Source organism: Salvelinus alpinus, chromosome 5 (genome assembly GCF_045679555.1).
Source record: "Salvelinus alpinus chromosome 5, SLU_Salpinus.1, whole genome shotgun sequence".
NCBI lineage: Eukaryota > Metazoa > Chordata > Actinopteri > Salmoniformes > Salmonidae > Salvelinus > Salvelinus alpinus.
The window spans coordinates 5533625-5548495 of NC_092090.1; the positions used below are offsets into that span (position 1 = coordinate 5533625).

Here is a 14871-nt window from a genome sequence, read left to right on the forward strand (position 1 = left end):
ACACACACACACACACACACACACACACACACACACACACACGCACACTAACACACACACACACACGGCACACACTAACACACACACATCACTAACACACACACACACACACACCAGGCACAAACACCAGGCCCACACTAACACACACACGCACACCAGGCACACACTAATACACACACATCACTAACACACACACAGTGGCCATGAGCTGAGCTCTACATGAGTGATGTCATACTAACTAGGTAGCACAGCTCTTATACCTCATTACGGCCTGATTACTGGTTACCATAGTAACCCCTTACTGTTAGGGAACACCAGGAGGTTTCCATAGTAACCCCTTACTGTTAGGGAACACCAGGTCACACTGTCCACTACATTGAAGTGGTGGGTTCTCTACCTCAGTATCTCAGACACTGTCCACTACATTGAAGGGTTGGGTTCTCTATCTCAGTATCTCAGACACTGTCCACTACATTGAAGGGTTGGGTTCTCTACCTCAGTATCTCAGACACTGTCCACTACATTGAAGGGTTGGGTTCTCTACCTCAGTATCTCAGACACTGTCCACTACATTGAAGGGTTGGGTTCTCTACCTCACAGTATCTCAGACACTGTCCACTACATTGAAGGGTTGGGTTCTCTACCTCAGTATCTCAGACACTGTCCACTACATTGAAGGGTTGGGTTCTCTACCTCAGTATCTCAGACACTGTCCACTACATTGAAGGGTTGGGTTCTCTACCTCAGTATCTCAGACACTGTCCACTACATTGAAGGGTTGGGTTCTCTATCTCAGTATCTCAGACACTGTCCACTACATTGAAGGGTTGGGTTCTCTACCTCAGTATCTCAGACACTGTCCACTACATTGAAGGGTTGGGTTCTCTACCTCAGTATCTCAGACACTGTCCACTACATTGAAGTGGTGGGTTCTCTACCTTTTGTTGCGTCAAAAAACAGAACACTCAAAACATGAGCACAATGGCAGCTCTTCCTTTAAAGAACTCCAGGCCTCAAGAGGGCAGATAACACAGGTGGAACTAAAAAATTGAGCCAGGATTTCTGGAGGGACTACTTTTACATGCGCACCTGGCAGATAAGCATGGGTATAAAATGTTTGGTCCTCAACATACACACAGCTCATTGTTCAACCCTAAAGACGCAACTGGTATGTAATGTTTGGAATGATTTATTATGTTGCATCCAGTGCTTAGCACAATTTACATGTTTAACTCTGGTAGTGGTGACTTTTGTTGTGGATATTTTCTGACTGCAGAAGTAATTGCTAGAAGTGCTAGATTAAATTGTTTAAACTGTTACTTTATTCAAAGCCATGCTTTGTTGCTGTGTCATGCATTGTTTAGTGTAAAATAATGCATGTTTATTCTCTGTTTAAGGTTATCAACCTATTGCTATTGCTATTCCTATTCCCTATTCCTTATTCCTCTGTCATTCAACTACTCTATTCAACAAATCAACTGTTTCAACATATTCAACAAATGGCATCAAAACCATAATAAAACACTGGAAAGGAATTGAGTTGTCCCTTTGCATCCTTCACGGGTTGAGCAAGCCGTTTTCAAGTTTGGGTAGAGCTGAAATAATTATAACACCTAGACAACTTGACAGTATCTCAGACTTGTTTCATTCCTTTGATTATCTTTTCCATTCTATTTACTGACTGGTTTGTTTCTTGCCCTGCTGTGGCACCACAATGTCTCGTTCAATACAGGCGTCAGCACAAAGCACAGGGATTTAACTCCCCTTCATGCTGTTCAATGTAGTCTGAATACTGGTCCGTGATTAGATTTATAGTTTTAATACTATATAAACCTACGTTATTGGGGACGTTGTATTGAACGTCCACACGGGCAGAGATCACAGTGGCGCAGAGCGCTCAGCGTACCATCTCTCTCTCCACAGGACACACTGTGAATTCCATCTCCAAGGGAACCCGCTTCATCAATCGCTCTGTTCAGCTTCTTCTGTTCCTTCTGGAATTGTTTCGTAACGCAGCAGATGGCTGTCTGGGGTCTTGGCGACAGTGATGAGAACAGACTGATAACTGATATACTGTAGCTGATGTGATAGTGTTGACAGTAGTGATGGAACAAGACAACAGACTGATAACTGATATACTGTAGCTGGTGTGATAGTGTTGACAGTAGTGATGGAACAAGAGAACAGACTGGTAACTGATATACTGTAGCTGATGTGATAGTGTTGACAGTAGTGATGGACCAAGAGAACAGACTGGTAACTGATATACTGTAGCTGATGTGATAGTGTTGACAGTAGTGATGGACCAAGAGAACAGACTGGTAACTGATATACTGTAGCTGATGTGATAGTGTTGACAGTAGTGATGGACCAAGAGAACAGACTGGTAACTGATATACTGTAGCTGATGTGATAGTGGTGACAGTAGTGATGGACCAAGAGAACAGACTGATAACTGATATACTGTAGCTGGTGTGATAGTGTTGACAGTAGTGATGGACCAAGACAACAGACTGATAACTGATATACTGTAGCTGATGTGATAGTGATGACAGTAGTGATGGGACAAGAGAACAGACTGATAACTGATATACTGTAGCTGATGTGATAGTGTTGACAATAGTGATGGTGGAAAAAACATACAATGTCTTTGGAAAGTATTCAGACCCCTTGACTTTTTCTACATTTTGTTACGTTACAGCCTTATTCTAAAATTGATAAAATATTTTTTGAAATCAGCAATCTACACACAATACCCCATAATGACATCACAATACCCCATAATGACATCACAATACCCCATAATGACATCACAATACCCCATAATGACATCACAATACCCCATAATGACATCACAATACCCCATAATGACATCACAATACCCCATAATGACATCACAATACCCCATAATGACATCACAATACCCCATAATGACAAAGCGAAAACAGGTTTTTAGAAATGTTTGCAAATGTATTAAAAAAAAAAATTCTGAAATACCTTATTTACATAAGTATGGTGCATCCTATTTCCATTGATTATCCTTGAGAGCCTGGTACCATCTGATGTGATTCTGCTGGGCCTGGTACTATCTGATGTGATTCTGCTGGGCCTGGTACCATCTGATGTGATTCTGCTGGGCCTGGTACTATCTGATGTGATTCTGCTGAGCCTGGTACCATCTGATGTGATTCTGCTGGGCCTGGTACCATCTGATGTGATTCTGCTGGGCCTGGTACCATCTGATGTGATTCTGCTGGGCCTGGTACCATCTGATGTGATTCTGCTGGGCCTGGTACCATCTGATGTGATTCTGCTGGGCCTGGTACCATCTGATGTGATTCTGCTGGGCCTGGTACCATCTGATGTGATTCTGCTGGGCCTGGTACCATCTGATGTGATTCTGCTGGGCCTGGTACCATCTGGTGTGATTCTGCTGGGCCTGGTACCATCTGATGTGATTCTGCTGGGCCTGGTACCATCTGGTGTGATTCTGCTGGGCCTGGTACCATCTGATGTGATTCTGCTGGGCCTGGTACCATCTGGTGTGATTCTGCTGGGCCTGGTACCATCTGATGTGATTCTGCTGGGCCTGGTACTATCTGATGTGATTCTGCTGGGCCTGGTACCATCTGATGTGATTCTGCTGGGCCTGGTACTATCTGATGTGATTCTGCTGGGCCTGGTACTATCTGATGTGATTCTGCTGGGCCTGGTACCATCTGATGTGATTCTGCTGGGCCTGGTACCATCTGATGTGATTATGCTGGGCCTGGTACCATCTAATGTGATTCTGCTGGGCCTGGTACCATCTAATGTGATTCTGCTGGGCCTGGTACTATTGGATGTATGTTACCTATATGATAGCTATGTTTAAATGTGTCTGTGTTCCTTTCCTGTTCTCTCTCCTCTCCTGTCCCATCCTCTCCTGTCCTCTCCTCTCTCCTCTCCTCTCTCCTCTCTCCTCTCTCCTCTCCTGTCTCCTCCTCTCCTCTGTCCTCTCTCCTCTCCTGTCCTCTCTCCTCTCCTGTCCTCTCTCCTCTCCTCTTCTCTGTCCTCTCCTTCCGTCTCCTCTCCAGTGTTCCACTTCTCCCAGCGGTTCACCACGGTGGTTCCAGAGAGCTGTATGTTGATCTTACTGGGCCTGGTACTGGGTGGCATCGTACTGCTGACCAGTAAGAAACAGCTGTATCAGCTAGAGCCCGGCCTCTTCTTCCTCTTCCTCCTGCCCACCATCGTAGGTAGGTGCCTTCTCTCTGGGGGGGATCTCAACCGCATTTCCCACAATTCCTCACAAGTCAGCAGGTCATTGTCCCGTGTACTCTGTATCCTGTGCATATGACAGATAATCTTTTGATTTGATTTAGGTGACGCCGGGTATTTCATGCCCGCGAGGCTCTTCTTTGACAACCTGGGAACCATCTTACTGTACGCTGTGGTGGGGACTCTCTGGAACGCCTTCTGTACCGGCTTCTGCCTCTACGGGGTCAAACTGATGGGGATCATAGGTGAGTCAAGCTGCTGGGGGGGTCAGAGGTGAGTCAAGCTGCTGGGGGGTCAGAGGTGAGTCAAGCTGCTGGGGGGGTCAGAGGTGAGTCAAACTGCTGGGGGGTCAGAGGTGAGTCAAGCTGCTGGGGGGGTCAGAGGTGAGTCAAGCCGCTGGGGGGTCAGAGGTGAGTCAAGCTGCTGGGGGGTCAGAGGTGAGACAAGCTGCTGGGGGGTCAGAGGTGAGTCAAGCTGCTGGGGGGGTCAGAGGTGAGTCAAGCTGCTGGGGGGCCAGAGGTGAGTCAAGCTGCTAGGGGGGGTCAGAGGTGAGTCAAGCTGCTAGGGGGGGTCAGAGGTGAGTCAAGCTGCTGGGGGGGTCAGAGGTGAATCAAGCTGCTGGGGGGGTCAGAGGTGAGTCAAGCTGCTAGGGGGGGTCAGAGGTGAGTCAAGCTGCTAGGGGGGGTCAGAGGTGAGTCAAGCTGCTGGGGGTCAGAGGGGAGTCAAGCTGCTGGGGGGTCAGAGGTGAGTCAAGCTGCTGGGGGTCAGAGGTGAGTCAAGCTGCTGGGGGGGTCAGAGGTGAGTCAAGCTGCTGGGGGGTCAGAGGTGAGTCAAGCTGCTGGGGGGGTCAGAGGTGAGTCAAGGCGCTGGGGGGTCAGAGGTGAGTCAAGCTGCTGGGGGGTCAGAGGTGAGTCAAGCCGCTGGGGGGTCAGAGGTGAGTCAAGCCGCTGGGGGGTCAGAGGTGAGTCAAGCCGCTGGGGGGGTCAGAGGTGAGTCAAGCTGCTGGGGGGTCAGAGGTGAGTCAAGCCGCTGGGGGGGTCAGAGGTGAGTCAAGCTGCTGGGGGGTCAGAGGTGAGTCAAGCTGCTGGGGGTCAGAGGTGAGTCAAGCCGCTGGGGGTCAGAGGTGCATCAAGCCGCTGGGGGTCAGAGGTGAGTCAAGCCGCTGTTACCCCCGTCCCTCCCACTAATCGGGTAACTTTTACACATTTGTTGTTGTCTGATTGAAATGCTGTAAACCGAGAGACGTCTAGGTGTTGAGGATTAGAATAAATACTGCTTTGATGTCATACAAGCCAACGACCTATCAGGCCAAATGTCCACTTCACATTTCAGCCTGAAAACTTCACGTCACTTTACAGCGTCAACGTTTATGATGGTTACGTTTGATCTACCGTTACAAGGAGGCCATGTGTGATAGCCTGGGTTGTCCTGAACAGGAAAGGACCCGCCGGACACACACCTGTATACACTCATGACCAATGTTCCCTCTAATGTTTTGGGGCTCTGAGCAATTTTAGGTCTTGTGAGCGGAAACTTGAAAGTTGTGAGAATTTTGTGAAACTTCCGGCACGCATTTACAGTAGCCAATAGGCTGTACCCTGACAGTTTTAGACAGTAGCCAATAGGCTGTATCCTTACAGTTTAGACAGTAGCCAATAGGCTGTATCCTTACAGTTTAGACAGTAGCCAATAGGCTGTATCCTTACAGTTTAGACAGTAGCCAATAGGCTGTATCCTTACAGTTTAGACAGTAGCCAATAGGCTGTATCCTTACAGTTTAGACAGTAGCCAATAGGCTGTATCCTTACAGTTTAGACAGTAGCCAATAGGCTGTATCCTTACAGTTTTAGACAGTAGCCAATGGGCTGTACCCTGACAGTTTTAGACAGTAGCCAATAGGCTGTATCCTTACAGTTTAGACAGTAGCCAATAGGCTGTACCCTGACAGTTTAGACAGTAGCCAATAGGCTGTATCCTTACAGTCTAGACAGTAGCCAATAGGCTGTACCCTGACAGTTTAGACAGTAGCCAATAGGCTGTATCCTTACAGTTTTAGACAATAGCCAATAGGCTGTACCCTGATAGTTTTAGACAGTAGCCAATAGGCTGTACCCTGACAGTTTTAGACAGTAGCCAATAGGCTGTACCCTGACAGTTTTAGACAGTAGCCAATAGGCTGTACCCTGACAGTTTTAGACAGTAGCCAATAGGCTGTATCCTGACAGTTTTAGACAGTAGCCAATAGGCTGTACCCTGACAGTTTTAGACAGTAGCCAATAGGCTGTACCCTGACAGTTTAGACAGTAGCCAATAGGCTGTACCCTGATAGTTTTAGACAGTAGCCAATAGGCTGTACCCTGACAGTTTTAGACAGTAGCCAATAGGCTGTACCCTGACAGTTTTAGACAGTAGCCAATAGGCTGTACCCTGACAGGTTTAGACAGTAGCCAATAGGCTGTATCCTGACAGTTTTAGACAGTAGCCAATAGGCTGTACCCTGACAGTTTAGACAGTAGCCAATAGGCTGTACCCTGACAGTTTTAGACAGTAGCCAATAGGCTGTACCCTGACAGTTTTAGACAGTAGCCAATAGGATGTACCCTGACAGTTTTAGACAGTAGCCAATAGGCTGTACCCTGACAGTTTTAGACAGTAGCCAATAGGCTGTACCCTGACAGTTTAGACAGTAGCCAATAGGCTGTACCCTGACAGTTTTAGACAGTAGCCAATAGGCTGTACCCTGACAGTTTTAGACAGTAGCCAATAGGCTGTACCCTGACAGTTTAGACAGTAGCCAATAGGCTGTACCCTGACAGTTTAGACAGTAGCCAATAGGCTGTATCCTTACAGTTTAGACAGTAGCCAATAGGCTGTACCCTGACAGTTTTAGACAGTAGCCAATAGGCTGTACCCTGACAGTTTTAGACAGTAGCCAATAGGATGTACCCTGACAGTTTCAGACAGTAGCCAATAGGCTGTACCCTGACAGTTTTAGACAGTAGCCAATAGGCTGTACCCTGACAGTTTTAGACAGTAGCCAATAGGCTGTACCCTGACAGTTTTAGACAGTAGCCAATAGGCTGTACCCTGACAGTTTCAGACAGTAGCCAGTAGGCTGTACCCTGACAGTTTTAGACAGTAGCCAATAGGCTGTACCCTGACAGTTTTAGACAGTAGCCAATAGGCTGCACCCTGACAGTTTTAGACAGTAGCCAATAGGCTGTACCCTGACAGTTTTAGACAGTAGCCAATAGGCTGTATCCTTACAGTCTAGACAGTAGCCAATAGGCTGCACCCTGACAGTTTAGACAGTAGCCAATAGGCTGCACCCTGACAGTTTAGACAGTAGCCAATAGGCTGCACCCTGACAGTTTTAGACAGTAGCCAATAGGCTGTATCCTTACAGTTTAGACAGTAGCCAATAGGCTGTACCCTGACAGTTTAGACAGTAGCCAATAGGCTGTACCCTGACAGTTTTAGACAGTAGCCAATAGGCTGTACCCTGACAGTTTAGACAGTAGCCAATAGGCTGCACCCTGACAGTTTTATGTGTCTCTGTGTGTCCAGACCAGAAGGTTCAGGCGGGTCTGATGTGTCTCTGTGTGTCCAGACCAGAAGGTTCAGGCAGGTCTGATGTGTCTCTGTGTGTCCAGACCAGAAGGTTCAGGCAGGTCTGATGTGTCTCTGTGTGTTCAGACCAGAAGGTGCAGGCAGGTCTGATGTGTCTCTGTGTGTCCAGACCAGAAGGTTCAGACTGGTCTGATGTGTCTCTGTGTTCAGACCAGAAGGTTCAGGCAGGTCTGATGTGTCTCTGTGTGTCCAGACCAGAAGGTTCAGGCAGGTCTGATGTGTCTCTGTGTGTCCAGACCAGAAGGTTCAGGCAGGTCTGATGTGTCTCTGTGTGTCCAGACCAGAAGGTTCAGGCAGGTCTGATGTGTCTCTGTGTGTCCAGACCAGAAGGTTCAGGCAGGTCTGATGTGTCTCTGTGTGTCCAGACCAGAAGGTTCAGGCAGGTCTGATGTGTCTCTGTTCAGGCAGGTCTGATGTGTCTCTGTGTGTCCAGACCAGAAGGTTCAGGCAGGTCTGATGTGTCTCTGTTCAGGCTGGTCTGATGTGTCTCTGTGTGTCCAGACCAGAAGGTTCAGGCAGGTCTGATGTGTCTCTGTGTGTCCAGACCAGAAGGTTCAGGCAGGTCTGATGTGTCTCTGTGTTTCCAGACCAGAAGGTTCAGGCAGGTCTGATGTGTCTCTGTGTGTCCAGACCAGAAGGTTCAGGCGGGTCTGATGTGTCTCTGTGTGTCCAGACCAGAAGGTTCAGGCAGGTCTGATGTGTCTCTGTGTGTCCAGACCAGAAGGTTCAGGCAGGTCTGATGTGTCTCTGTGTGTTCAGACCAGAAGGTGCAGGCAGGTCTGATGTGTCTCTGTGTGTCCAGACCAGAAGGTTCAGGCTGGTCTGATGTGTCTCTGTGTTCAGACCAGAAGGTTCAGGCAGGTCTGAACTGTCTCTGTGTGTCCAGACCAGAAGGTTCAGGCAGGTCTGATGTGTCTCTGTGTGTCCAGACCAGAAGGTTCAGGCAGGTCTGATGTGTCTCTGTGTGTCCAGACCAGAAGGTTCAGGCAGGTCTGATGGAGTTCCTGTTGTTTGGAGCGTTGATCTCTGCGGTGGACCCAGTAGCCGTGCTGGCCGTGTTCGAGGAGGTCCACGTCAACGAGACTCTCTTCATCATCGTCTTCGGAGAGTCCCTGCTTAACGACGCCGTCACCGTGGTGAGTCACCTGTAACTCGGAGGACACACACACACACACACACACACACACACACACACACACACACACACACACACACACACACACACACACACACACACACACACACACACACACACATACACACCTTACTAACTGACACACGCACACACACACACACCTTACTAACTGACACACACACACACACACACACACACACACACACACACACACACACACACACACACACACACACACACACACACACACACACACCTCACTAGCTGACACACACACCTCACTAACTAACACACACACACACACACACACACACACACACACACACACACACACACCTCACTAACTGACACACACCTCACTAACTGACACACATGCATTCATACACACACACCTCACTAACTAACACACACACACGCGCGTGCGCGCGCTGACTCACGTTCAAACAGCAACAGACCAACTGACACTCTGGTTGATTCCTCCTGCTGGGAAACGAGGGTTTTACAGACAGGTAACCATAGAGACAGGGACGCTTTGAAGGTCAGGGGGGGGGCTGGAGAGAGGGGGGGGGGCTGGTGAGAGGGGGGGGGGCTGGAGAGAGGGGGGGGGCTGGTGAGAGGGGGGAGGGGGGCTGGAGAGAGGGGGGGGGGCTGGTGAGAGGGGGAGGGGGGCTGGAGAGAGGGGGGGGGGCTGGAGAGAGGGGGGGGGGCTGGTGAGAGGGGGGAGGGGGGCTGGAGAGAGGGGGGGGGGCTGGAGAGAGGGGGGGGGGGGGCTGGAGAGAGGGGGGGGGGGCTGGTGAGAGCCGCTGGACAGTCTCAATCTGCACCCTAGTCCCTATTTAGTGCCCTACTTTTAGACCAGGGCCCATCTTTTGACCTATGGGCTCTGGTCTAAAGTAGGGCACTATGTGCCATTTGGGACACGACCATTGAGGCACACCTGGAGTTCTGAAGGGGAGTGGAGAGGGTCAGGGGGGGGGCGGGGGGCTGACCTGGCTCATTGTAGCCTCGCCATCACATCTCTACACCAGACACACACACACACACACACACACACACACACACACACACACACACACACACACACACACACACACACACACACACATGCTGTGGTCAGGTTCTGTTGAGTTGTCCAGACTGGCTGATAAATCTTATAAATTAATAAGTCAAAGGCTGACTGGCCGATAAATCTTATAAATGAACAAGACAAAGGCTGACTGGCTGATAAATCTTATAAATGAACATGGATAAGACAGAGTGTGTCTCTCTCTCTGTGTCTGTCTCTCTGTCTCTCTCTGTCAATTCAATTCAATTAAATTCAAGGGGCTTTATTGGCATGGGAAACATGTGTTAACATTGCCAAAGCAAGTGAGGTAGATATTATACAAAAGTGAAATAAACAATACAAATTAACAGTAAACATTACACATACAGAAGTTTCAAAACAATAAAGACATTACAAATGTCATATTATATATATACAGTGTTGTAACAATGTACAAATGGTTAAAGCACACAAGTTAAAATAAATACGCATAAATATGGGTTGTATTTACAATGGTGTTTGTTCTTCACTGGTTGCCCTTTTCTTGTGGCAACAGGTCACAAATCTTGCTGCTGTGATGGCACACTGTGGAATTTCTCCCAGTAGATATGGGAGTTTATCAAAATTGGATTTGTTTTCAAATTCTTTGTGGATCTGTGTAATCTGAGGGAAATATGTCTCTCTAATATGGTCATACATTGGGCAGGAGGTTAGGAAGTGCAGCTCAGTTTCCACCTCATTTTGTGGGCAGTGTGCACATAGCCTGTCTTCTCTTGAGAGCCATGTCTGCCTACGGCGGCCTTTCTCAATAGCAAGGCTATGCTCACTGAGTCTGTACATAGTCAAAGCTTTCCTTAAGTTTGGGTCAGTCACAGTGGTCAGGTATTCTGCCACTGTGTACTCTCTGTTTAGGGCCAAATAGCATTCTAGTTTGCTCTGTTTTCTTGTTAATTCTTTCCAATGTGTCAAGTAATTATCTTTTTGTTTTCTCATGATTTGTTTGGGTCTAATTGTGTTGCTGTCCTGGGGCTCTGTGGGGTCTGTTTGTGTTTGTGAACAGAGCCTCAAGACCAGCTTGCTTAGGGGACTCTTCTCCAGGGAATTGCCTCCTGTTAGGTGGCAATGTCCCCCTCTCTCCCCTCTCTCTCTGTCCCCCCTCTCCCCTCTCTCTCTGTCCCCCTCTCATCTCTCTCTCTGTCCCCCTCTCTTCTCTCTCTCTGTCCCCCCTTCTCATTTCTCTGTTTGTCCCCCTCTCTTCTCTCTGTCCCCCCTCTCTTCTCTCTCTCTGTCCCCCCTCTCCCCTCTCTCTCTGTCCCCCCTCTCTTCTCTCTCTCTCTGTCCCCCCTCTCATCTCTCTCTCTGTCCCCCCTCTCTTCTCTCTCTCTGTCCCCCTCTCTTCTCTCTCTCTGCCCCCCCTTCTCATTTCTCTGTTTGTCCCCCTCTCTTCTCTCTCTCTCTGTCCCCCCTCTCATCTCTCTCTCTGTCCCCCTCTCTTCTCTCTCTCTGCCCCCCCTTCTCATTTCTCTGTTTGTCCCCCTCTCTTCTCTCTCTCTCTGTCCCCCCTCTCATCTCTCTCTCTGTCCCCCTCTCTTCTCTCTCTCTGTGTCCCCCTCTCTTCTCTCTCTCTCTCTGTCCCCCCTCTCCCCTCTCTCTCTGTCCCCCTCTCTTCTCTCTCTCTGTCCCCCCTTCTCATTTCTCTGTTTGTCCCCTCTCTCCTCTCTCTCTCTCTGTCCCCCCTCTCCCCTCTCTCTCTGTCCCCCTCTCTTCTCTCTCTCTGTCCCCCCTTCTCATTTCTCTGTTTGTCCCCCTCTCTTCTCTCTCTCTCTGTCCCCCCTTCTCATTTATCTGTTTGTCCCCCTCTCCCCTCTCTCTCTGTCCCCCTCTCTTCTCTCTCTCTGCCCCCCCTTCTCATTTCTCTGTTTGTCCCCCTCTCTTCTCTCTCTCTCTGTCCCCCCTTCTCATTTCTCTGTTTGTCCCCCTCTCCCCTCTCTCTCTGTCCCCCTCTCTTCTCTCTCTCTGCCCCCCCTTCTCATTTCTCTGTTTGTCCCTAGCCAACCCACTAAACCCGCCACAACAAGCTCCTTTTGTTTATATGACCTGTGACCTTAAATTTGGTAAAGTACCCAGGATTTAGAGAGCGATCACGATTTACCCTCTGACGATCACGCCCAGCAGCCCTTATTAAAACACACCTCACAACTCTATATAGAGCATCAACGCATGCTTACAGCAGCCTTCCACTGAGCTCCGTGAATACCCTGGTCATCTGAAGAGGGATTCACACAGCTCCGTGAATACCCTGGTCATCTGAAGAGGGATTCACACAGCTCCGTGAATACCCTGGTCATCTGAAGAGGGATTCACACAGCTCCGTGAATACCCTGGTCAACTGAAGAGGAGGGATTCACACAGCTCCATGAATACCCTGGTCATCTGAAGAGGGATTCACACAGCTCCATGAATACCCTGGTCATATGAAGAGGGATTCACACAGCTCCATGAATACCCTGGTCATATGAAGAGGGATTCACACAGCTCCTTGAATACCCTGGTCATCTGAAGAGGAGGGATTCACACAGCTCCATGAATACCCTGGTCATCTGAAGAGGAGGGATTCACACAGCTCCATGAATACCCTGGTCATCTGAAGAGGAGGGATTCACACAGCTCCATGAATACCCTGGTCAACTGAAGAGGGATTAACACAGCTCCTTGAATACCCTGGTCATCTGAAGAGGAGGGATTCACACAGCTCCGTGAATACCCTGGTCAACTGAAGAGGAGGGATATACACAGCTCCATGAATACCCTGGTCAACTGAAGAGGAGGGATTCACACAGCTCCATGAATACCCTGGTCATCTGAAGAGGAGGGATTCACACAGCTCCATGAATACCCTGGTCATCTGAAGAGGAGGGATTCACACAGCTCCATGAATACCCTGGTCATCTGAAGAGGAGGGATTCACACAGCTCCATGAATACCCTGGTCATCTGAAGAGGAGGGATTCACACAGCTCCATTAATACCCTGGTCAACTGAAGAGGAGGGATTTACACAGCTCCATGAATACTCTGGTCATCTGAAGAGGAGGGATTCATACAGCACCATGAATACCCTGGTCATCTGAAGAGGAGGGATTCACACAGCGCCATGAATACCCTGGTCAACTGAAGAGGAGGGATTCACACAGCTCCATTAATACCCTGGTCAACTGAAGAGGAGGGATTCACACAGCTCCATTAATACCCTGGTCAACTGAAGAGGAGGGATTCACACAGCTCCATGAATACCCTGGTGAACTGAAGAGGAGGGATTCACACAGCTCCATGAATACCCTGGTCATCTGAAGAGGGATTCACACAGCTCCATGAATACCCTGGTCAACTGAAGAGGAGGGATTTACACATTAGGAGGCAGGTAGCTTAGCGGTTAGAGCGTTGAGCCAGTGACTGAAAGGTCGCTAGTTCGAATCCCCAAGCCGACAAAGTGTAAAACCTGTCCATGTGCCACCCCAAGGCACTTCCAGGGTTGATAATGTCTGACCTTGTCCGTGACCCCGCTCTCTGAGGGTGTCTCAGGAGGAGTTGGGATATGGAGACCCTGTCCCGTATAAAAAACACTTTCCCAAATTCACACATGTATTAATACACCGTTGTAAATGTGTGATATAGGACAGGTACTATATACAGCCACCTAATGATGGTGGACCTGGGCTTTGTGCTGCCCTCCTGGGCTCTGTGCTGCCCTCCTGGACTCTGTGCTGCCCTCCTGGACTCTGTGTTGCCCTCCTGGGCTCTGTGTTGCCCTCCTGGGCTCTGTGCTGCACTCCTGGACTCTGTGCTGCCCTTCTGGGCTCTGTGCTGCCCTCCTGGACTCTGTGCTGCCCTCCTGGGCTCTGTGTTGCCCTCCTGGGCTCTGTGCTGCCCTCCTGGGCTCTGTGCTGCCCTCCTGGGCTCTGTGCTGCCCTCCTGGCCTCTGCTCTCCTGGCCTCTGTGCTGCCCTCCTGGACTCTGTGCTGCCCTCCTGGACTCTGTGCTGCCCTCCTGGACTCTGTGCTGCCCTCCTGGGCTCTGTGCTGCCCTCCTGGACTCTGTGCTGCCCTCCTGGGCTCTGTGTTGCCCTCCTGGGCTCTGTGCTGCCCTCCTGGACTCTGTGCTGCCCTTCTGGGCTCTGTGCTGCCCTCCTGGACTCTGTGCTGCCCTGTGTTGCCCTCCTGGACTCTGTGTTGCCCTCCTGGGCTCTGTGCTGCCCTCCTGGGCTCTGTGCTGCCCTCCTGGCCTCTGCTCTCCTGGCCTCTGTGCTTCCCTCCTGGACTCTGTGCTGCTCTCCTGGACTCTGTGCTGCCCTCCTGGACTCTGTGCTGCCCTCCTGGGCTCTGTGCTGCCCTCCTGGGCTCTGTGCTGCCCTTCTGGGCTCTGTGCTGCCCTCCTGGGCTCTGTGCTGCCCTCCTGGGCTCTGTGCTGCCCTCCTGGGCTCTGTGCTGCTCTCCTGGACTCTGTGCTGCCCTCCTGGGCTCTGTGCTGCCCTCCTGGACTCTGTGCTGCCCTCCTGGACTCTGTGCTGCCCTCCTGGACTCTGTGCTGCCCTCCTGGGCTCTGCCCTCCTGGGCTCTGTGCTGCCCTCCTGGGCTCTGTGCTGCCCTCCTGGGCTCTGTGCTGCCCTCCTGGACTCTGTGCTGCTCTCCTGGACTCTGTGCTGCCCTCCTGGGCTCTGTGCTGCCCTCCTGGGCTCTGTGCTGCCCTACTGGGCTCTGTGCTCCCCTCCTGGGCTCTGCCCTCCTGAACTCTGTGCTGCCCTCC

General features: G+C 50.2%; 1 protein-coding gene across 3 annotated transcripts in view; it reads left to right on the forward strand.

The window, feature by feature from the left end:
- slc9a5 (solute carrier family 9 member A5) overlaps window positions 1–14871 on the forward strand; it is a 78957-nt gene that overhangs the window by 34603 nt on the left and 29483 nt on the right. Inside the window, exons 2-5 of one of the 3 annotated variants that reach the window (XM_071400414.1) lie at window positions 4077–4238; window positions 4365–4505; window positions 7828–7845; window positions 8881–9026. In XM_071400414.1, the coding sequence (XP_071256515.1) occupies window positions 4077–4238; window positions 4365–4505; window positions 7828–7845; window positions 8881–9026 (467 nt within the window). Of the gene's footprint in view, window positions 1–4076; window positions 4239–4364; window positions 4506–7827; window positions 7846–8692; window positions 8711–8862; window positions 9027–14871 lie in introns of all 3 variants that reach the window. The other 2 variants (XM_071400413.1, XM_071400411.1) reach the window with 2 other exon arrangements.